The 23,774-nt window shown below is 44.6% G+C and overlaps 1 protein-coding gene across 20 annotated transcripts in view; it reads right to left on the bottom strand.

Moving 5' to 3' along the window:
• Nucleotides 1-457: 457 nt before the first annotated feature.
• Nucleotides 458-23,774, bottom strand: part of LOC106578665 (protein scribble homolog) — a 131,124-nt gene continuing 107,807 nt past the window's right edge. For 8 of the 20 annotated variants that reach the window (XM_014157716.3, XM_014157717.3, XM_014157728.3 and 5 more), the window contains 15 exons: nt 22,366-22,434; nt 22,007-22,138; nt 21,233-21,352; nt 20,741-20,797; nt 20,298-20,471; nt 19,647-19,809; nt 19,256-19,451; nt 18,991-19,083; nt 18,584-18,766; nt 13,792-13,938; nt 13,124-13,263; nt 12,823-12,860; nt 12,269-12,343; nt 10,438-10,492; nt 458-2,555 (listed from right to left, as the gene is read on the bottom strand). In XM_014157716.3, the coding sequence (XP_014013191.2) occupies nt 2,431-2,555; nt 10,438-10,492; nt 12,269-12,343; nt 12,823-12,860; nt 13,124-13,263; nt 13,792-13,938; nt 18,584-18,766; nt 18,991-19,083; nt 19,256-19,451; nt 19,647-19,809; nt 20,298-20,471; nt 20,741-20,797; nt 21,233-21,352; nt 22,007-22,138; nt 22,366-22,434 (1,767 nt within the window). In that variant the 3' untranslated portion in view covers nt 458-2,430. Of the gene's footprint in view, nt 2,556-10,100; nt 10,131-10,437; nt 10,493-12,268; nt 12,344-12,822; nt 12,861-13,123; nt 13,264-13,791; nt 13,939-18,583; nt 18,767-18,990; nt 19,084-19,255; nt 19,452-19,646; nt 19,810-20,297; nt 20,472-20,740; nt 20,798-21,232; nt 21,353-21,981; nt 22,139-22,365; nt 22,435-23,774 lie in introns of those variants that run through there. The other 12 variants (XM_014157722.3, XM_045702207.2, XM_014157731.3 and 9 more) reach the window with 10 other exon arrangements.

Genomic DNA, 23,774 nt, shown 5'->3' with positions numbered 1-23,774 from the left:
GGCCAGCTAAGAGCCCGGATCTAAATCCCATTGAGCACGTCTGGGACCTGTTGGATCGGAGGGTGAGGGCTTGGGCCATTCCCCCCAGAAATGTCTGGGAATTTGCAGGTGCCTTGGTGGAAGAGTGAGGTAACGTCTCACAGCAAGAACTGGCAAATCTTGTGCAGTCCATGAGGAGGAGATGCACTGCAGTACTTAATGCAGCTGGTGGCCACACCAGATACTGACTGTTACTTTTGATGTTGACCCCCCTTTGTTCAGGGACACATTATTCTATTTCTGTTGTCACATGTCTGTGGAACTTCAGTTTATGTCTCAGTTGTTGAATCTTGTTATGTTCATACAAATATTTACACATTAAGTTTCCTGAAAATAAACGCAGTTGACAGTGAGAGGACGTTTCTTTTTTTGCTGAGTTTAGATTATAGAATACAAAGACACAATGTGGTGAATCAGCTTGTTAAATGAAAAGTAAACTTTTTTTATTCCTGAACCACAAAATAGACCTCTTTGGTTGTACAAATTCACTAGTTACAGTCTTGGATGAGCCTTGACCCCAGCACTTCTGCCCTTTCCCTCTGAGAGAAGAGTGTAACCAAAGAAAGTTCCAACAGTTGTTTTGCATAAAAAAAATGTTGTGAATCCCATTTTGTCTGGAAAGTTTTACCCACTACAGTAAGTAAAAAATAAAAAACATTTTGTCAACCAATCGCAAATGTTATCATCCTAACTGAATTTCAGTCAGCGAAAGCAACACAGAAAGATATGATTAGTACATTAAATTAAACACGAGTGCTACTGTCATGACTCTCCAACAAAGCTGCCATCAGATAACATCCATGACAGCAGCAGGTAAAGCAGAGGAAAGAGATTGAGAATGATGGTCGAATGAGATACATTTCAAAAGGGATTAACAAAATGTCTTCTGCCTCTACAGGTTCTCCCAGTAAAGCCAATATATTGTACATGCAGAGAGAGAGAGGGAGGGAGAGAGCTCCCCAGTCCAGACACTTGCTTGGTCTTGGCTTAGTAGACTGGCTCAATTTCAGCCTTACATTTTGCTTTCCATTCAGTATTTTGTACATTATTCACACAAAAATAAAGGATTTTCAGTGGGTGTCAGATTTAAATTAACCAAAGGCAGATAAAAAAAAAAAAAGCAAACACCTGCTACCTTCACCGGTAAAATCTGGAAAACCATCCAGATAGGAGCGAGATTCACATTGACAAATGATGCCCAACAAAAGGGCAGGGAAAGTACCGTATATGTAAAAGGAGATGAAGCTGAGATTATGTTCCTAAATTTACAGCCATTTTCAATAAAGACTAGTGGCTTATCTGTCCATGTGTGTAGGTGTATGTCTCACTGCTGGTCTCTCCAGTGTAGTTACATTCTCTCGAATGGGAATGTGACAGAATTTGATAAACCTGGTCCAGGAAAGCTAGAGATCCTTTACTCTGATCCACCGAGATCAAAAACTGTACTGGGATCAGTATCCTACAAGTCTGTGACAGCATGTTCCTTGTAATGTACCATGCTGTATTACAGACATTTCAGCAGTCAGAACCTGGTTAAGGCCTGTGCATCAAAGTGAAAACAAATGTATTCATTGTAAAATAAAATATCTTGGTGATATGGATTAAACATGTGCTTGCCTCATAAGATGTACATTTGAATTAATATGATATCATGATATGCATTGTTCTGTTGCACTCAAAAGTACAGGGGGTAACAATGTATTACAGGGGAGGCTTTAGAAACGAGTAATAAAATACAAGCAAAATTAATTATTTAAAAATAAACATGTTTTCTAAGCAGTGTGGTAGTGCAGTTGAGATATGTATGTAGTGTTTAAAATGTGGCAGTGAAGGTAGCAGTATGTTCCCAATATATACACCCCCTCCCGAAGCCCGCTAAAAACCCTGACATTTCACAATCTATTCATTGAAAACCTCAAAAATAGCATCTGAAAAGTTAGTATTACATCTACACAATTCATATTTTTTCCTCTTTCTCTTCCAGAACACATTTTTCATTTAAAACAGCAAAAATCAGAGGGTCAAAAGTAAAAACATAAGTCGCCTGTTAATATAATTCAGCTACTAAAACGTAAACTGAAGAAAAAGAAGCCAAATCAAAAAGAGAATGGTATTTCTGAAGCGTAAACGCTAGCTCCCCTCACCAGCCCTCCTCCTCCCTGGCATCAGGAACGTTGGGCCTCATGTTCAGGCCAACACATCCTCAGACTGTAAAGGCAAGACTGGCACGCTGGATATGACATTGTGTGTGTGTGTTGACTATCAGCATCATGGTCTCTGCAGTGGTTACATGGGACGCATCTCCCAAACCTGTGAGTGTGTGTAGTGATCCGGTGCCTCCTCTGTGTATGTATGTCTCTCCAGTCTCCTGTGGTACATGTGTGTGAGGTGTTATGTGGGCACGGCGGTCTCCAGGCTGCGGCAGCCCTGCCTCAGCTTGCGCGTGTTGCTGTAGAGGGCCATCTCCAGCGCCGAGGTGGCAGTGGGCACCTCAGTCCCGGGATCCGCAACATGCACTGGCGGGCACAGAGAAACCAATATTAACATGACACCCTGGTGAATGGCTAAACCTTTAAACCTAGGTTCCCCTTTCAGTGACTCATAGTGACCCCCAAGTCTTCCCCAATGCCAGCGCTGTGGCAGTAGTGATGTGTAGTTTGCGAACGATACGTTCTTTTTGAACGACTCTTTTTTACTGACTTGAGAGAAATTACAATTTTTTTCTGAGTGACTCGTCATTTTAGTTGTTTGTTTGACCTGTTCGTGCTGGCCGCAATGAACCCTACAGCAGTGTTAATACACACTCCTCCGGCTCAGCAGCTACAGAGACGCACTCCGACCACCGTCTGTCATATGCTCGCATGAAAATAGATACTGAGCATAGAGAAGAAAAATACATGTTTAGAACTGATCATTGATCGCATGGTGCAAGAATGATGGGGGTGGAGTTTGCAAACGACATAGTGCTAATCACCCTCGTGGCAGTCAAGCAATGCTAGTCCGGTTCCAGCCACAACTACACCTTGTTTCAATTGTATCAAAAAAATCATCTTATTTGTATGCCAAGCAATCAGCAAATGTACATTGTTTAAAACACACGTTTACAGATCTCAGTCACAAATGACAACTCCATAAAGCCCCCTATGGGGCTTGTAGAATTATGACTTGAGTTTTCAGTTCATTGTTCGCCGGTAGGGGGGTCCTCTGAGCATTACTAACTCAAATGAGTTATATTATTGTTTGTTATTTTGTCTAAACGAGTTGAAAAGATCAGTCAGTAAAAAGAGCCGAACTTCCCTCCCATCGCTAGTGTGCAGTAATAGCAAGCTCTGCTTTGAGAGAGATTAGAGAGAGAAAGCATGGCTAGTCTGCCTGGCAACACCAGCGAGAGCGTTCCTTATGGGAAGGGGGCTGAGAGGGGAAAGGAGAGGCTTGGTCCTGAACAGACCCCCGTAACCTGCAAGGGAAGCCCAACTCCACACCAGCAGTTGTAAACCAAACCATCTAGTACTGTTTGAAAGTAAAAATTGAAGAATGAATAATGGAGCTGGAGGGGATGGCTGCCGTTTTACGGGCCCCTAACCAACTGTGCTATTTTGTGTGTTTTTCACATTGTTTGTAACTTACTTTGTACATAATGTTTCTGCTACCGTCTCTTATGACCAAAAATAACTTCTGGACATCAGAACAGCGATTACTCACCTCGAACGGGACAAAGATTATTATTTAATGAGTCTGACGCAAAGGATATACTGCTTCTCCGAGACCAGACCAAATCCCCGTCATTTAAGCGAAGAAAAGACAGAAATACAGGGGGCGGCGATCGGGGTGCCTTGTGAGAATCCGTTGGCGTTACCATCCGTTCGATTGGCCAACGTGCAATCACTGGAGAATAAACTGGATGATCTCCGTTCGAGACTATCCTACCAACGGGACATTAAAAACGAATATATTATGTTTCACCGAGTCGTGGCTGAATAACGACATGGATAATATACAGTTGGCTGGGTTTTCCGTGCATCGGTAGAACAGAACAGCTACGTCTGGTAAGACAGAACAGCTACGTCTGGTAAGACAATGGGTGGGGGTGTGTGTGTATTTGTCAATAACAGCTGGTGCGTGATGTTTAATATTAAGGAAGTCTCAAGGTATTGCTTGCCTGAGGTAGAGTACCTCATGATAAGCTGTAGACCACACTAACTACGCAGAGTTATCTATATTTTTCATAGCCGTCTATTTACCACCACAAACCGATGCTGGCACTAAGACCACAATCAATTAGCGGTATAAGGCCATAAGCAAACAAGAAATTCATCCAGAAGTGGCACTCCTAGTGGCCGGGGACTTTAATGCAGGCAAACTTAAATCAGTTTTACCAAATATCTAACAGCATGTCACATTGCCAGCAGCATACAACCCTGCATCCCACTGCTGGCTTGCTTCTGAAGCTAAGCAGGATTGGTCCTGGTCAGTCCCTGCATGGGAGACCACATGCTGCTGGAAGTGGTGTTGGAGGGCCAGCAGGAGACACTCTTTCCTCTGGTCTAAAAAATATCCCAATGCCCCAGGGCAGTGATTGGGGACATTGCCCTGTGTAGGGTTCTGTCTTTCGGATGGGACATTAAACAGGTGTCCTGACTCTGAGGTCATTAAAGATCCCATGGCACTTATCATAAGAGTAGGGGCGTTAACCCCAGTGTCCTGGCTAAATTCCCAAGCTGTCCTTCATACCATCATGGTCACCTAATCATCCCCAGCTTACAATTGGCTCATTTATCCCCCTCTTCTCCCCTGTAACTATTCCCCAGGTCGTTGCTGTAAATGAGAACGTGTTCAGTCAACTTACCTGGTAAAAAAATAAAATAAAACGTGCAACCAGAAGAAAATAAAAAAAGGCTAGACCACCTTTACTCCAGATGCATACAAAGCTTTCCATTTGGCAAATCTGACCATAATTCTATCCTCTGGATTCCTGCTTAACTAAAGCAGGAAGTACCGGTGACTGGCTCAATATGGAAGTGGGACACTAATCCGGACACTTATAAGAAATTCTGTTATGCCCTCAGACGAACCATCAAAAGGCAAAGCTTCAATACAGGACTAAGATTGAATCCTACTACACCGGCTCTGACGCTCGGATGTTGCAGGGCTTGCAAACTATTACGGACTACAAAGGGAAACCCAGCCGCGAGCTGCCCAGGGACGCGAGCCTACCAGACGAGCTAAATGCCTTTTATGCTTGCTTCGAGGCAAGCAACACTGAAGAATGTATGAGAGCACCAGCTGTTCCAGACGACTGTATGATCACGCTCGCCGTAGCCGATGTGAGCAAGACCTTTAAACAGGTCAACATTCACAAGGCTGCGGGGCCAGACGGATCACCAGGATGTGTACTCAGAGCATGCGCGGCCCAACTGGCAAGTGTCTTCATTTACATTTTCAACCTCTCCCTGACCGAGTCTGTAATACCTACAGTGGCAACAAAAAGTATGTGAACCCTTTGGAATTACCTGGATTTCTGCATAAATTGGTCATAAAATTCGATCTGATCTTCATCTAAGTCACAACAATAGACAAACACAGTCTGCTTATCTAATAACACACAAACAATTATACTTTTTCATGTCTTTATTGAACACACCATATAAACATTCACAGTGCTCGGTGAAAAAAGTATGTGAACCCTTGGATTTAATAACTGGTTGACCCTCCTTTGGCAGCAATAACCTCAACCAAACATTTTCTGTAGTTGTGGATCAGATCTGCACAACGGTCAGGAGGAATTTTGGACCATTCCTCTTTACAAAACTGTTTCAGTTCAGCAATATTCTTGGGATGCCTGCTGTGAACCGCTCGAGGTCATACAATCAGGTTGAGGTCAGGACTCTGACTGGGCCACTCCAGAAGGCGTATTTTATTCTGTTGAAGCCATTTTGTTGTTGATTTACTTCTGTGTTTTGGGTCGTTGTCCTGTTGCATCATCCAATTTCTGTTGAGATTCAACTAGCGGACAGATGGCCTTACATTCTCCTGCATAATGTCTTGATAAACTTGGGATTCATTTTTCTGTCGATGATAGCAAGCTGTCCAGGCCCTGAGGCAGTAAAGCAGTCTCAAACCATGACACTCCCTCCACGACACTTTACAGCAGGGCTGAAGTTTTGATGTTGGTGTGCTGTGCCTTTTTTCTCCACACATAGTGTTGTGTTCCTTCCAAACAACTCAACTGTAGTTTCATCTGTCCGCAGAATATTTTGCCAGTAGCGCTGTGGAACATCCAGGTGCTCTTTTGCGAACTTCAGACGTGCAGCAATGTTTTTTTTGGACAGCAGTGACTTCTTCCGTGGTGTCCTCCCATGAACACCATTCTTGTTTAGTGTTTTACGTATCGTAGACTCGTCAACAGAGATATTAGCATGTTTCAGAGATTTCTGTAAGTCTTTAGCTGACACTCAAGGATTCTTCTTTTTTTTGTTGAAAACTCTGTTTATTCAGTTTTACACACAAGACAACAACAATATACTCAACTAGAAAAAAATGCAAATAAAAAAATAAATAATTAGCTTTAAAGATAGCATACTTTAGACAAGTTAAACACACCGGGCAGAAGGCTACAAAGGTTAAAGGGAAATCTGTAGTACAGGGACAGAGCAAACACCTCACCATTGTTCCTGTAAGGTGGTGGAGAAATGCAAACACTCACAGACAGTCATGGCCACAGACCGACCAGCCACTGGACCAAAAATAAAGTTTACAATGCTTTAAAAGAAAAAAAATAAGAATCATTTTACATAAGCATGAACAAAATGTAAAAAAAAAAAAACGGCAAAACAAGCTCACATTAGTCTCTGACCGGGCAAGATGAACAAGGCATTAGCAGGTCGCAATCAATAAGCACATCATCAACCTTAACCCCCCCCCCAAAAAAAACACTAAGAAATGCTCATCCAACCCTTAAGTCACATGGGAGTCAAATACAGACTTATTTTTGTTTTAATATGCATTCCATCAGAGATGGACTGTTTAAAGTAAGACCAGAATGGAGCCCAAGCCTCATAAAACAGTTTGGGGTTCCCACGTGTATTGAATTAAATTTCTTCTAGTTTCAAGTATTCTTCTTAACCTCATTCAGCATTCTGCGCTGTGCTCTGCAGTCATCTTTGCAAGACGGCCACTCCTAGGGAGAGTAGCAACAGTGCTGAACTTTCTCCATTTATAGACAATTTGTCTTACCGTGGACTGATGAATATCAAGGCTTTTAGAGATACTTTTGTAACCCTTTCCAGCTTTATGCAAGTCAACAATTCTTAATGTTAGGTCTTCTGAAATCTCTTTTGTTCAAGGCATGGTTGACATCCAGCAATGCTTCTTGTGAATAGCAAACTCACATTTTGTGATTGTTTTTTTATAGGGCAGGGCATCTCTAACCAACATCTCCAATTTCGTCTCATTGATTGGACTCAAGGTTAGCTGACTCCTAACTCCAATTAGCTTTTGGGAAGTCATTAGCCTAGGGGTTCACATACTGTTTCCAACCTACACTGTGATTGTTTAAATGATGTATTCAATATAGACAATAAAAATACAATAAGTTGTGTGTTATTAGTTTAAGCACACTGTGTTTGTCTATTGTTGTGACCTAGATCAAGATCAGATCAAATGTTATGATAAATGTATGCAGAAATCCAGGTAATTCCAAAGGGTTCACATACTTGTTCTTGCCACTGTACATGTTTCAAGTAGACTACAATAGTCCCTGTGCCCAAGAAAGTGAAGGTAACCTGCCTAAATGACTACCACCCCGTAGCACTCACGTCTGTAGCCATGAAGTGCTTTGAAAGGCTGGTCATGGCTCACATCAACACCATCATCCCGGATACCCTAGACCCACTCCAATTCGCATACCTCCCCAACAGATCCACAGATGACGGAATGTCAATCGCACTCCACACTGCCCTTTCCCACCTGGACAAAAGGAACACCTATGTGAGAATGCTGTTCACTGACTACAGCTCAGCGGTCAACACCATAGTTCCCACAAAGCTCATCACTAAGCTAAGGACCCTGGGACTAAACACCTCCCTCTGCAACTGGATCCTGGACATCCTGACGGGCCGCCCCCAGGTCGTAAGGGTAGGCAACAACACATCTGCCACGCTGATCCTCAACATGGGGGCCCCTCAGGGGTGCATACTTAGTCCCCTCCAGTACTCCCTGTTCACCCACGACTGCGTATTGCCAAGCACGACTCCAACACCATCATTAAGTTTGCTGAAGACAACAGTGATAGGCCTGATCGCCAATAACGATGAGACAGCCTATGGGGAGGAGGTCAGAGACCTGGCAGTGTGGTGCCAGGACAACCACTCCCTCAATGTGAGCAAGACAAAGGAGATGATTGTGGACTACAGGAAAAGGAGGGCCGAACCCCCATTCACCGGGGGTGAAGTGGAACGGGTCGAGAGTTAAGTTCCTTGGTGTCCACATCACCAGAAAACTATCAAGATCAAAACACACCATTGATAGTTTGTAATAGACTGTTCTTTAGGCTACTGTACGGCAAGCTGTACCGGAGCACCAAGTCTAGGTCCAAAAGGCTCCTTAACAGCTTCTACCCCCAAGCCATAAGACTGCTGAACAATTAATCAAATGGCACCAAGACTATTTACATTGACCCTCCCCTCTGATTTTACACTGCTGCTACTTGCTTTTTATTATCTAGGCATAGTCACTTTACCCCTACCCACATCTACAAATTCCCTTAACTAACCTGTACCCCCACACATTTACTCACTACCCCCTGTATATAGCCTCATTGTTATTTTATTGTTACTTTAGTTTATTTTCTTAACTCTATTTCTTGAACTGCATTGTTGGTTAAGAGCTTGTAAGTAAGCATTTCACTGTAAGTTCTACACCGGTTGTATTCGGTGCATTATATCTCCCTCACTAACTTTAAGCATCAGCTATCTGAGCAGCTTACCGATCGCTGCAGTTGTACATAGCCCATCTGTAAATAGCTTACCCAACTACCTACCTCATCACCATATTGTTTTTATTTACTTTTTGCACACCGGTATCTCTACTTGCACATCTATCACTTCAGTGTTAATTTGCTAAATTGTAATTACTTCGCTACTATGGCCTATTTATTGCCTTACCTCCTTACTCCATTTGCACACACTGTATATAGATTTTTCTATTGTGTTATTGACTGTACTTTTGTTTATCCCATGTGTAACTAAGTGTTGTTGTTTGTGTCGAACTGCTTTGCTTTATCTTGGCCAGGTCGCAGTTGTAAATGAGAACTTGTTCTCAACCGGCCTACCTGGTTAAATAAAGGTGAATATTTTTTTTATTTTTTTTAAATGTGACAAATAAAATTTGATTTTATTTAAAATAGCAAAATGATTGAATTAAATAACATTTATTAGAAGTACTTGGATGCTTACTCTGAAAGTAGCTATCGTGACTAAAGTCTGCTTAAGTTTGTAGTGACTGTTTATCGAACTGAACCATGGATGACAGTAACTCCTGGCCCATAGATTATTCAGGGTGAGGAACCATCTAACATTAAGTTGTAAAATACTGAACCTCCCCTTTTAAGTCTTTGGTGTAGTCAATTTGAGTTCATGCAGGATCTGCAGTACTGTCAGTTTGTTTAACACGCCGAATATAATGTACAGTACTGTAGAATGTTTGACGGTAATGTTAGCTAATGTAGCTGGTTGACACGTGAGGAATGGTTAGCAGGCAAAGCCATTAAAAGCAAACCCCCTCCCAACGTTGGAAAACCATCCCTGATATGGTTTTAAGCCTCCATAACGGCAGACACTGTTACAAAGGCTACAGACATATCAGGGCAAACCATGCCCAACTACTCTAAAAACCTGAGAGAGAGAAAGAGAGAGAGAGCACTACGAACGCATGGTCTGACTACGCTATGGTTTACCACACTTGACTAACGGGGGTAACACAGCAGTTCACACACACTCAGGCCAAAGTTCAGAGAAACACACACACACGCAAATGCACAGAAAGCGGCAGTATGTGAATCCTACCAATAGGAGTTGCTTATCCCAGGAAGTCACCTGAATCAAAGGGATAAAAGTGATCAGGGTAACATACTGTACATTATGGGCTAGGGTTGCAAAATTCTGGTAACTTTCCCATGTTTTCCAGATCCCAGGTGGAATATTTTAGAAATCAGGAGGGAATAAGCAGAACATCTAGGAATCCTCCAACCAGGATTTCTGGAAATGTTGGTAAAGTTACCAGAAACTTTGCAACCCTAGGGCCAATTCTACTTAAAGCACCCTATTTTACCAACAGAGATGCTGGACCCTACTTGATGTGGTTGTCAAGAGGTTTTGTTGACCCTGACCCACTGACACTCACCTGGGTTACTGGAGCCATCGTCAATTAACTGAACGTCATCGACCACGTCAGGGGACTGCAAGAGAAGGACACAGAGAGAGTGTGAGTGGATGAAGGCTAGGGGATGTGGCCACCTATTATCCCAGGAATACCGTCACCAAGTTGGGCTAGGGGACTGGCAGTGGGTAGATGTGGGTCTTTCTCCCAGGCAGTCACTGTGGCAGCAAGAGTGCAGAAGGTAGGTTCCACTTGGCCACAGCCACTGCAGTCTGGTCAGGATGACGTTAGGATTGGGGAGGTTAAAGGTAGGCTTGTGTTAGTCCATCAGTTCCGGGGGTTGTTCCATCTCACAGGCAAAGCACAGAGAGCAGCTGTTCACAGGTAAGGAACCATTACAAGACACTTAGCCGAACCACAGTCACCAATGCAGCAGAGAAAAACACAGCACAGCCCACTACACAGGTCTCTCCCACTGGACTAAGCACACATACAGTAGCCCATTTTGGTGTGAATTCAACACTCAAACACATACCTTGCTTCCTAGTTCTCCACAACACTTCTCCCTAAGTGCGCACTCGCACACACCTTGATTTAACCCATCACAGGGAGTATGCATAACAAGTGCACACTTCGGGAGAAGTGTGGAGAACAAGGTTACACTGAGGTCTATACACACTGTTAAGCTCAGTAACCGTATGCCAGAAATGATGCACATTCCAGTGTCCTGAGTTCGTGAGAATCATATTAGTATCAGAGAAGCCTATTGGTCTTACAGTAGTTCTACTGGATTTAGATCACGAGGCCTCAAGACTAGGCAAGCTTGCATAAAGAACAGCAAATTATTAATCGAACGGGTGGAACTATTCGAGTTAAGAACTGCACGGCCAAATTACATTGGGAGCAGTGGAGGAATACTTGGCGGCCTTTCATTGAGGAAGACTGATTGATAAAACACTTAATCCACAGAGACCGGAGAAAAGACTGATAGCAGTACATATTACAAAATACTGGACCAGAAACCACCACAACCACTGAGAAATAAATCTCCCTGACCCCCAAGGAACCCCCTGTAGAATCATCCGTACGCAGGCTGAGATCCAAGCTTAGGGAGAACTCATTGCGTTTAGCCCAGGAAGTTCCCATCACCAATATGTTGGTTAAGTGATAGACTGGAAAATATTATGCACTAGGAGTCAAGAGCATGACAGGAGATCCCAAAAGATTGTGTTTTTGTGATACAGGGAGAGGTGATCAGGAACCAGGACAGACACGGAAATGAGCCCCAGCCATGGAGAGAGATGGAGAGCTGGTGAGAGTGGCTGAGGAGGAGGGAGAGATGCAGGATCTGGGCAGTTTCCTCAAGAAGCTGATTGGGGGCTGGTTAGTGGGGCTCAAATCACTGGTTGGTGAGTGTTGATGTTGCCTGGTTGAGGCTGGTTGTTTGGAAATAACTGAAGGTGATTGGATGGTGAGTGGGAGAAAAGGGATGGAGAGAAAGCTTTGAGCAGAGGTGAGAGGTCACCCTGATAGAAAACTGACCCAGGACCTGATTTGAATACGTGGTCAGTAGCTTACTGGTGTATTAGCATATTAGCGTTATGTTTCCAAGATCCATTCATCAACTATATCGGAGGCAGCAACTAACAAGCCAAATCCCCAGAATGGAGCAGCGAATAATCAATCAGGGGGAGAGCCAAAATGGCGGCAGCCGTAGAAGCAGTGGCACCACCAGCGCTGCTTTAAGGTCTGATTACTGGAGGACCAGAGGGGAGAGAGGGGGACTGGCGCGGAGGCAGAAGGGAAAGTCAGGGGGAGGGGGCTGGGGCCTGGGAGCTCAGCATGCAGTCAATACCTGGATGTCGTATACGGGTTTGGAAGAAGGAATGGCAGCAAACTGTCGGTAGTCAAACTTCTTTTCCGACAGGGACTAGAAGGACAGCAAAATGGAGGAAGAGGTGAGGAAAGAGGGAGAGAGTGAAGGATAGGGATGGGTAAAGGGAAAGAGGAAGGGAGAAGGATGGATGACTCATACTACAGTCCGGTGTGGCTTGTGTAGAGAGAGGGATTTGATTGGCTGTAGTGATGATCCAGGCATTTGATAGGCTGAAGTGATTGTGAACAATGGTTGCGAAACATTTCAATGCGCCTTAAAGCCCATCAAAACAACTTTTCTGTCTACAAATAAGCACACTTTAGATGATGGAACATCTCTAACCGGAACAGCTACTTAAAAGATAAGGAAGGCAGAAGTTAGACTGTGACATTGTTATTATCAACAAAAATTTGCTCTGGTTGTCCAAGCAACAGTCTGAGTCTCTATTACCCTGGACTGAAATAGGTCAGTGGAGATATCTCTATGAACTCTGACATTTAACAAACAAATGCAGTAGAGAACTCAGTTCTTACCAGTCTGCCTGGTGACGTCACTCCTTGTGGACTGAAATCTGTTAGACAGAAAGGTTAGGACACTATTAGTCGGAATCCACTCGATGATTGAGGTGTGGTATTGAATGAGAGGCTGCATCCTAAACGTCAACCTATTCCCTATATGTATTTTTTTTTTACCAGGGCCTATAGGACACTGGTCAAAAATAGTGCAATATACAGGGAATAAATAGGGTGCCATTTGGGACGCAGACATTGAGTGAGAGTGAATGAATGTAGGTGCTAAGCTGTGTGAGAGTGTATGAGACAGCCACTGATGTACCTTCCAGAGGGGTGGGGGATGGCGTGGGGGCGGGTGAGGGCGACTCGGCCAGCTGGTCCAGTGTGCCACGCTTCTTTCCCTCCCGGGACTTAGCGATGACCATCTGAGCCTTCAAAGCATCCTGCTCCAGAGACTTCATCCTGTTGGTGAGAGAGAGAACACCGTCAGATAGAGAGATGGACCGGAGAGGGAGAGACAGAAAGAGAGGAAAAATTAGGACAGAACAGAGAGAGACAGAGAGAGACAAAACTAGGACACGTTGCTCTAATGGAGTGGGGAGGACAACCAGACAACAGCAGCTGTTGGGTGCTCCTTGTCCTGGCCTGCGGTGGTTCACTCAATGCAGAAAATGCTTGTTATTAAAACTATAGTATAAAAGTACAAGACCAGCGTGACAGCATCCAGGAGAAGGACTACCTAGGCGGGCCCTCAGCACACAGACTGCTACAGCCACACTGTATGTTAGTATGATGAAAGATGCATTAAAACCAAGAGAAGAGCGAGAGAAAGTAAGAGAGCGATTGAGACGTAGAGTGAAACAAAGTGAGAGAGAAAGGAAGAAAGCTAGCTGAATAAATGACCCCCAACCAAAGCACCCCACAGCAGCACCCCAGGCAGCAATACCCCCACAATGGCATGCGGGCCAGGGCCTGGACTGTTGAGCAGACCTGAGCTGGGAGGCAGCGGAAGAGGCGGCGGCGTTTTGGGACTGAGGGGGTGGCGCGGTGCCCTGAGACGCCCTCACTCGTGACTGGTAGAGCCTCTTAGCCAGGTCCTGCTCATACTGCCTAACATCCTCCTCTAAGCCATAGGGCCTGCACCCACAATGAGGGGGAAGGTGGGCAGGGAGAGGGGGAGGAGGAAGAGGAGGAAAGGAAAACAGAGGGACAGAGAGACAGGGCACACAGACAGAGGGGAAAAAAAACACAGAGATGGGCGGTAAAACATTGAAACGAATAGGAGAGAGTCAGGAGAATAGCAATGAGAACAGTCTAGTAGTAAGAGATGAAAACAGTGAGAGGGAGGATTTCAGAAGTAGATACAGTGCCTTCAGAAAGTATTCACACCCCTTGACTTTTCCATATTTTGTTGTGTTACAGCCCGAATTGAAAATGGATCAAATTTAGATTGTGTCACTGGACCACATAAAATATCCCATAATGTCAAAGTTGAATTGTGCTTTTAGAATTGTTTACCATTTAATTAAAAAGGAAAAGCTGAAATGTGTTGAGTCAATAAGTGTTCAACCCGTTTGTTATGGCAAGTCTAAGTTCAGGAGTAAAAATGTGCTGCACAGCTATTTTCAGGTCTCTCCAGAGATGTTTGATCAGGTTCAAGTCCGGGCTCTGGCTGGGTCACTCAAGGACATTCAGAGACGTGTCCCTAAGCCACTCCTACGTTGTCTTGGCTGTGTGCTTCGGGTCATTGTACTGTTGGAAGGTGAACCTTTGCCCCAGTCTGAGATTCTGAGCGGGTTTTCATCAAGGATCTCTCTGTACCTTGCTCCGTTCATCTTTCCCTCGATCCTGACTTGTTTCTCAGTCCCTGCCGCTGAAAAACATCCCCACAGCATGATGCTGCCACCACCACGCTTTACCGTAGAGATGGTGCCAGGTTTCCTCCAGATGTGACGCTTGGCATTCAGGCCAAGAGCTGAATCTTGGCTTCATCAGACCAGTGAATCTTGTTTCTCATTGTCTGAGAGTCCTTTAAGTGCCTTTTGGCAAACTCCAAGTGGGCTGTCATGTGCCTTTTACTGAGGATTGGCTTCCATCTGGCTACTCTACCATAAAGGCCTGATTGGTGGAGTGCTGCAGAGATGGGAGAACCTTCCAGAAGGACAACCATCTCCACAGAGGAACTCTGGAGCTCTGTCAGAGTGACCATCGGGTCAATGGTCACCTCCCTGACCAAGGCCCTTCTCCCCCAATTGCTCAGATTGGCCAGGCGGCCAGCTCTAGGAAGAGTCTTAGTGGTTCCAAACTTCTTCCATTTAAGAATGATGGAGGCCACTGTGTTCTTGGGGACCTTCAATGGCGCAGAAACTTTTTTTGAGTGTCTCAAAGCAAAGGGTCTGAATACTTATGTAAATAAAGTATCCGTTTTTTTATACTTTTGCAAACATGTCTAAAAACCTGTTTTCGCTTTGTCTTTATGGGGTATTGTGTGTAGATTAATTAGACTTTTTAATAATTTTTTTTATAAAAGGCTGTAACGAAACAAAATGTAGAAAAAGGGAAGGGGTCTTAATACTTTCCGAAGGCACTGTAAGTCACAAGTTGCATGGACTCACTCTGTGTGCAATAACAGTGTTTAACATGATTTTTCTACAACGGGTTGGTCAAAACAAGCATTGTGATTGGTCGAGAGACGCGTTCTAAGCCATACTAAAAAAACATTTAGCACCGGTAAGCCTATGACGCAAAAATGGGAATCTTGTTTTCTGTTCCATCTGAGAAATCATGCTCATCCAGTGTCCCATCAGCACAGCCAGCCAATTCATTAACCTGATCTCCACTGTTAAAGGCATCTAGACATTATTTCCCCTTGCTTCTAGCCTAACATTTGGTTTGCAACAACGTTGCTGTCTGTCTCGTGACATTTGCAACATAGTTTCAATATTACACAAAATATAAATGCTGAGTATTTCTATCTGTAATATGGGGTTTTCCCTTCTGTGGGGAAAAACCCATTCTGATTGGCTGGGCCTGGCAACCCAGTGGGTGGGCCTGGCTGCCAAGTAGTGGGGCAATGCCCTCCCAGACCCACCCATGGCTGCACCCCTGCCCAGTCATGTGAAATCCATAGATTAGGGCCTAATGAATTTATTCCAATTGACTGATTTCCTTATATGAACTGTAACTCAGTAAAATCTTTTAAATTGTTGCGTTCATATTGTTGTTCAGTATATTGTAATGAAACAGCAGGGAGCAGGTCTCGAACCCTCGACCTTTTAGCCCGAAGTCAAGCACGCTATCGACTGTGCCGCTAAAGCATGCTCCGCGCTTATAAACCCAGGTCGTTACAATATATTTAATCTCCACTGTTCTCTTGAAAATGAACGTATTTTCTCAGCCAGTGAAATATACATTTTGATGGATATATAGAAATACACGTCAATAGAAAAACAGGTGAAAAGAAATGCAGCTACTTTGCTGTTATTCTAGCTGCACGGTTTAATTAACGTGGCTGTGTTAGCCGTAGATAGCTAGCAAGCAAGGGATAAGAATGTTGCCAGGCAGCATGGCAACGGAACATTTAGAAATAACGACTGGGTCTTACATATCCTTACATTTAGAACAAACAGACTTCACGACTGTCACGTTTTTGGCAACCTAACCAATAGAATGAACGGACATTCTTTTCTCTGCCAATCGAAATCTGGAATCCGCATCATTTTTATGGATATATACAAAGAAATGTCAATAGAAGAACAGGTCAAACGACATGAAATGCAGCTAGTTTTGCTGTTTTACCAGCTTCCGTTTGAAGTGATTGTGTTAGCTGTGTAGTTGGCTAGCTCCTCTGAACAGTGTCCTGACGAGAGAGCACATTTTCTATGCCAGGCGAAATCCAAAACAGCTTAAACATATGCACATGCAGCTACTTTGTGGTTATTCTAGCTGCACTGACCTGACTATTTGACCTGACTATTTAGCCGTCGTTGGCTAGCAAGCAATGGATAAGAGGGTTGCCTGCCAGCATGGCAGCCGAACACTTAGAACTAACGACTGGGTCGTGTCCACACATATATAACAAAAAGACTGGGTCGCGTCTCTGGCAACCTAACTGACAGAATGAACGGCCAGCCGGCTTGGCAAGCAAAATATAGGACTAGGTCTATATTTTCGTTGAGTGATGAAACGGGCAGGGTGCAGGCCTCGAACCCTCGACCTTCTAGTCCGAAGTCCAGCGCGCTATCGACTGTGGCAATGTCGATATCCGCGCTTATGAACCCAGGGTCGTTAAAATATGTAATGTCCCTCAGTCGAACAGTGAATTTATAACACAGATTCGACCACAAAGACCAGGGAGGTTTTCCAATACCTCGCAAAGGGAACCTATTGGTAGATGGGTAATTCTGAGTATAATAATTTCTGAGTATAGTGAGGTTATTAATTACACTTTGGATGGTGTATCAATACACTCAATCACTACAAATTAACAGGTATCCTTCCTAACTCAGTTGCCAGATAGGAAGGAAACCCGCAGGGATTTCACCATGAGGCCAATGATGACTTTAAAACAGTTAGCGTTTGATACCTGTGATAGGCGTATGGATCAACTGAGGATGGATCAACAACACTGTAGTTACTCCACAATAATAACCTCAATGAGTGAAAAGAAGGAAGCCTGTACAGAATAAAACTATTCTAAAACATGCATCCTGTTCGCAACAAGGCACTAAAGTAAAACTTAAAAAAATATGGCAAAGAAATTAACTTTATGTCCTGAATATGTTTGAGGCAAGTCGAACATAACACATTACTGAGTACCACTCTCCATATTTTCAAGCATGGTGGTGGCTGCATTATGTTATGGGTATGCTTGTCATCAGCAAGGACTCAGAAACGTAATAGAGCTAAGCACAGGCAAAATCCTAGAGGAAAACCTGGCTTTACAACAGACAATGGGAGACAAATTCACACTTCAGCAGGACAATAACCTAAATACAAGGCCAAATATACAGAGGAGTTGCTTACCAAGACGACATTGAATGTTCCTGAGTGGTATAGTTACAGTTTTGACTTAAATCTGCTTGAAAATCTATGGCAAGACTTGAAAATGGCTGTCTAGCAATGATCAACAACCAACTTGACAGAGCTTGAAGAATAAAAAATATATAATATGCAATAATATTGTACAATCCAGGTGTGCAAAGCTCTTTGAGGCTTACCCAGAAAGACTCACAGCTGTAACCACTACCAAAGGTGATTCTAACATGTATTGACTCAGGGGTGTGAATACTTATGTAAATAAGATATTTCCGTATTTCCTTTTTAATACATTTGCTAAAATATCTAAAAACATGTTTTCACTTTGTCATTATGGGGTATTGTCTGTAGATGGGTTCAGTTGGTAGAGCATGGCGCTTGCAATGCCAGGGTTGTGGGTTCGATTCACACGGGGGACCAGTACGAAAATGTATGCACTCCTAACTAAAAATTAAAAAAATGTTTTATTTTTTTTAACTACCCAAGCTCCTTTAAGAGGAATTTCTGATAATCAGTCACTATAACGCGAGGAAAAGATAAGAAACACGACATCTGACAAAATCAAAAATAGTAGAAACACAGAAAAATAGATTGGGAAGGCAAAGAGGAATCTTGTCCCTGATGTTCTCTACCTAGCTCAGTATTTAGAGCATATTGATCCATGTCCCTTTATTTTGTTCACACATATATAAATATACTTTTGTGATTATGTGTGTGATGTGATTGTGTGTGTGTAAGTGTGTACCTTGCTGCCCTCCACATGGCTCTCTTCTCGGCTTCCAGAGCCCGTTTCTCGGAGGGGGAGAGGTCCTTGTCTCCAGCTGGGGCCAGCTCTGGACTCTGCATCCTCAGCCGCTCCTGTTGCCTCCGTTCTGCCTTGGCCGTCCGGATGGGAGCCCCCGATTCTCCAGGGTACACTAGGATCAGACTGGGTGGAGAGGGAGGAACACGACATGTCAAAACACACTGCTAACACTCCACATAACACCTCACACACACTGCAGGAGACTCGGGAGTCACACACACAGAGAAGAGGTGCTGAGTCACTACACACACAAGTTTGGGAGATGCGTCACCACGGCAAAGACTATAATAATCAACACATACATGAATTTGTGATTTAAAATCTAGGACATGTTTGGTTGTCTTTACCCAGTCATGGAGTGGGGCCTCTGCTGCTCCAGCCTGAAGCTCTCCTCTAAGGAATTCCTCTGGTAGTCTCCATTACCATCCACTGACGAGGGCCTTTGGGCACAAACATAAATGAGGGAACATTAATTAGCTGAATTTAAAATAAGAAACCTCACACAATATAATCTTCCATTACTCAAAACATAGGCATCTGATAATGATGAGCAATCAATCAAATCTTAATTTAAAGTACATTTCCTAATAAATTCAAGAGAAAAGGCTGTACCCTGAGCTGCCACAGTAGCTAGGGGGTGTGGTGCTGTAGCTGGGGGGCATGGCTACAGGCTCCACCTTGTACTCCACCCCGTCCAGCAGCACTTTGCCCGTGGCCTTCAACACTCCCATCTGCTTCACCAGGTCATCCTCCTCCTCGTCATCTTCATCCATCAGGTACTCCCGAGCCCGCTGCTCGAATCTCCTCTCTGGGATTGTAGAAACATAGTTCCATTAGGATTCGATTCATCAGAGCTTACGCTGCGTTCATAACAAGTGGGAAACTCTGAAAATACTACTTGTAAACTGGGAGTGTGTTGGGAAAGTTACCAGAAATGTGCAACCCTAGAAGGGGTTGATGGGTATTATTTGGGCTTGAAATAAAGGAGCTGGCTGGCACAAACCTTCCTCCTCCCTCATCTTCTTCAGGTCGTCTGCTCCAACCAGGGACACACGGCCTTTGGGCTTGGTGTCGGGTGTCTGCTGCTTCATGTCGATTTCAAAGTACTTCTGTCTGTCCCTGAAGGAGCGCTGCTCCAGGTTGTCTCTGCCCCCAGGTGATGGAGTCTGTGGGGGAGGGGACCATGGAGGTAGGGTGGTTAGGAAGGTGGAAGAGCAACAGGGCCATGGGGACGGAGGTTGTTTTCAACCTGCCCAATGAAATGTTCAATGGACAAAAGCCAGATCTCACAACAAAGTCCATAAAAATATGATTTTTTTTAATAAACTGAAATACTCTGATTTGACCATTTCAATTGAGAATCATCACAGAGTTCTGAAAGTTTTACAGTATATCCAGCACAGTATTCATTGATTGTTAAGCAGGTGGGAAAAACATAAATTAGGCAGTCGAATCACAACCCAACACCACTAGCTACGATTGATTATGAGGGTGATTTATTGACAGGATCCCACCTCTGACACCAAATGTAGCACTGCCGCCCCTTCTCACTATAAGTAACAGTGATATAGACACTGCCATCACCAGCAAAGCAAAGGAAACCAGTCTGATCTGAGCCCGATTGGGGGCATCCATGGTGGAGCAGAGGGGGTACCTTTACAACCATGTCCATGGAGGCTCTGGAGAGGCGTGGCACTGCTGCCAGACTCATATAGTCCCGACAGTCAGAGGAGAGGGAGGGTCGGGGAGAGACGGGGGCTGCCTGACCCATACCCATTCCCCCGTCCCCCTCTACCTCATCCTCAAACACCTCGTTGTTCAGCTCAGGCTGAAAGAACCACATGTACAGAAGTCATCTCGTCACCGAAGTGTCAGCCAAATGGGACATGACCAACAGCCAATTTGTCACTTTAAGCAGGTTTTATCGGCACTTTTTCAATGTCTTCTAATTAACATTAACATTAATTAATTAACATTAACATTAACCTGCGTTGCCATTCAAACTCATTTGATATCACACAGACAACAAAAAACACACTTATGACCATTAATGCTGTGCCTATAACTTGTATTGTAACTGGTGGTACAAATGCTAACCTCTGGAGAAGGGGAAGGCTGATTGGGGTGGACATTGTTCCTCTGGCCAAACAGATCCTGTTGATAGACACAAAAGAGAACGAGTGAGTGGGAAACAGGAGGCAGCCATTGGAACGGACAAAAAGAAAGACAGTGGAGAGACACAAACACAGAGATAGAATCTATTTCTATGGACACAAAGCAGGCAAGGTGATGAGAATGGTTGAGATGGGACTTCTCAGCACAGACACAGATGGCTGATGATCAATGATTGCTTTCAGAATGGAAATTGTGAACAGCACGCACCACCAGTACAAAAACAAAGATTACACACAACTGCATTCCAACACAGTACGGACCACGGTTACAGGCCCAGACGGGGGGGAACAGGCTTCAGGGTGGGGGGCCTGCGTCAGTCGTGAAGGGGGGGCTGGAGCGACTAAACAGTGACGACGACCATCACAGCATGCTTGCTGGGGCCCACGGGGTGCCTGGGTGGGGCGACCTGCCTACCTGCGGGGGAGTTTCCAGCACGGCCAGCGAGTGAGGCACGGCGGCGAATGCCTTGTATGCCTGCTTGGGGTTCAGGGGGAACTCATCGATCGTGTCGGGGGAGGGGGCACGAGACTGCAGCTGGGGGGGGGGTCCATGAAGTGGGAGGAGCCAAAGGGAAGAGAGGAACAAGGAGAGGGGCAGACTGAGAAAAAACTGAAAAGCTGAAGACGGCGTGATAACAAGGTGGAGAAACGATGATGTGAAGGGGGATGAGGGGATGTGCAAGAGACAGACAGTAGGGGTGGGCAAATGAGGCTGTGCCTGCCTTGTTGAAGCTATGGCACTCAGATAATGTGTGTGCAACTCGGCGGCGGATTCATTATATACAGGAACATGGGAGATTGTTGAGATTGCTGAGATTCAACCCATAGCTGCTTTATAGCAGTTGGATGATGAAGTAGGGTTAGCCCAATCACCAGATGGAATGAAACATTTCAGAACTCCCCTGTGAGCCATTGGTTGGCTCTGGCTACAGTAGTTGCGACTTAGATAAATCTTGCTGAGAATGCAAGTCCACTTTTACGGCGCTTGTCTTAAACAGTGCTTTTACAGCGAGTCCCTGTGCGTGAATGAATGCACAGACAGGGACCCAGCACAAACTCCTTGGTAAGTAGCTTCGACAAATAGTAGGAAATAGTTGCGATGAGCATTAATGACACAGCTGTGAGACGGCACCCAGGATGGGGGGGGGGGGGTCTCACCCTCACCCTACGTGGTGGTGAGGGGTCTTACAAAGGTCTGAGAGTTGATGGGGGCGGGGCCATGCTGGAAGGGATTGGGACTGCTGTGCCCATCCGGAGTGGCTGGCGAGGTGATCGGCCGCCCGCCACCACGGGAGAGGGGCTGGATGGCACCTGGCCTTGTCTGGAAGGGAAAACCACAACAAAAGACGTTAGCCTGCATTGAAATCTATGACGTTATGTCCAAAATTGCACCCTATTCCCTTTTTCTAGGGACTTAGGGTGCAATTTGGGATGGAATAACAGTCTCAGCACGGAGAATGGACTATGAATGTTTACTGTCAATGATGGACAATGAGAGCACAGATCTTGCCCCCATTCATTCTCTATGACTGGATTTAAGGTCAATACCTCATAGGGACTCAGTGGTGAGATATTCTCCTTGGCAGGCAGTGCCGTAGGGGTGAAATGAATGCTTGCCTGAAAAAAGAAATACAGAATAATGCATGGAGTTGACATGACGGCTTACATGACAAGCCACACACCCCGATGCTAATATTTCAACATAGGTGTAGGGTGAAGTTACCCCTAGACGCTGTTCCTAGAGTAAAACTTCAACATACAGACATGCTCTCTACAGGCGCAAACATGGTTCTCACACAAACATGCACACAAAATGAAAATCGTTTCGCAATTACTACCCTGACTTGAGCGACCCTGACGATGCAAAATGAACACTAGCTCTGAAATCTGGAACACATATGCTCTGAAGCTGAATAACGTGCAGTAGCTCAGAACTAGGGCTGTGACCGTCATGGATTTTTGGATGACGGTAATTGGCCAGCCAAATAACCGCTGTCGCAGTAATAACCGTTCTCACTGCATGTGCTGCCATAGAAATAGAATGAATAGAACGGGCATCCCCATTCAAGTCAATAATGGCATAATTGTATTTTATACTTATGTTACCAGGCAAGTTGAATGAGAACACATTCTCATTTATATCACAACCTGGGGAATAGTTACAGGGGAGATGAATGAGCCAATTGGAAGCTGGGGATGATTAGGTGGCCATGATGGTATAAGGGCCAGATTGGGAATTTAGCCAGGACACCAGGGTTAACACCCCTACTCTTACGATAACTGTCATGGGATCGTTGGTGACCACAGAGAGTCAGGAAACCCGTTTAACGTCCCATCCGAAAGACGGTACCCTACACAGGGCAGTGTCCCCAATCAGTGCCCTGGGGCATTGGGATATTTTTTAAACCAAAGGAAAGAGTGCCTCCTATTGGCTCTTTAACACCATTTCCAGCAGCATCTGGTCTCCCATCCAGGGCCCCAGCAGGACCAACCCTACTTAGCTTCAAAGGCAAGCCAGCAGTGGGATGCAGGGTGGTATGCTGCCAGCAATTGGAAACAGCCTCAGAAATCGGCAATTAACTGCACCTCAGATTGCAGCCCAAATAAATGCTTCACAGAGTTCAAGTAACAGACCCATCTCAACATCAACTGTTCAGAGGAGACTGCGTGAATCAGGCCTTCATGGTCGAATTGCTGCAAAGAAACCACTACTAAAGGACACCAATAAGAAGAGACTTGCTTGGGCCAAGAAACACGAGCAATGGACATTAGACCGGTGGAAATCTGTCCTTTAGTTAATGAGTGCACATTTAAGATACATATTTTTTTTTTTTTTTACAGTTATGACGGTTATTTTATTTTCATGACGGTCTTCATCCATAACCGTCGGTTACACAGTAATTGTGCCAGCCCTACTCAGAACACATTCCAATACTTGGTAAACACATGTCAACATC

This window comes from Salmo salar, chromosome 19 (genome assembly GCF_965601325.2).
Source record: "Salmo salar chromosome 19, fSalSal1, whole genome shotgun sequence".
Classification (NCBI taxonomy): domain Eukaryota; kingdom Metazoa; phylum Chordata; class Actinopteri; order Salmoniformes; family Salmonidae; genus Salmo; species Salmo salar.
The sequence above is the reverse complement of the archived record's forward strand: the minus strand, read 5'-3'. Positions and strand labels throughout refer to the sequence as shown.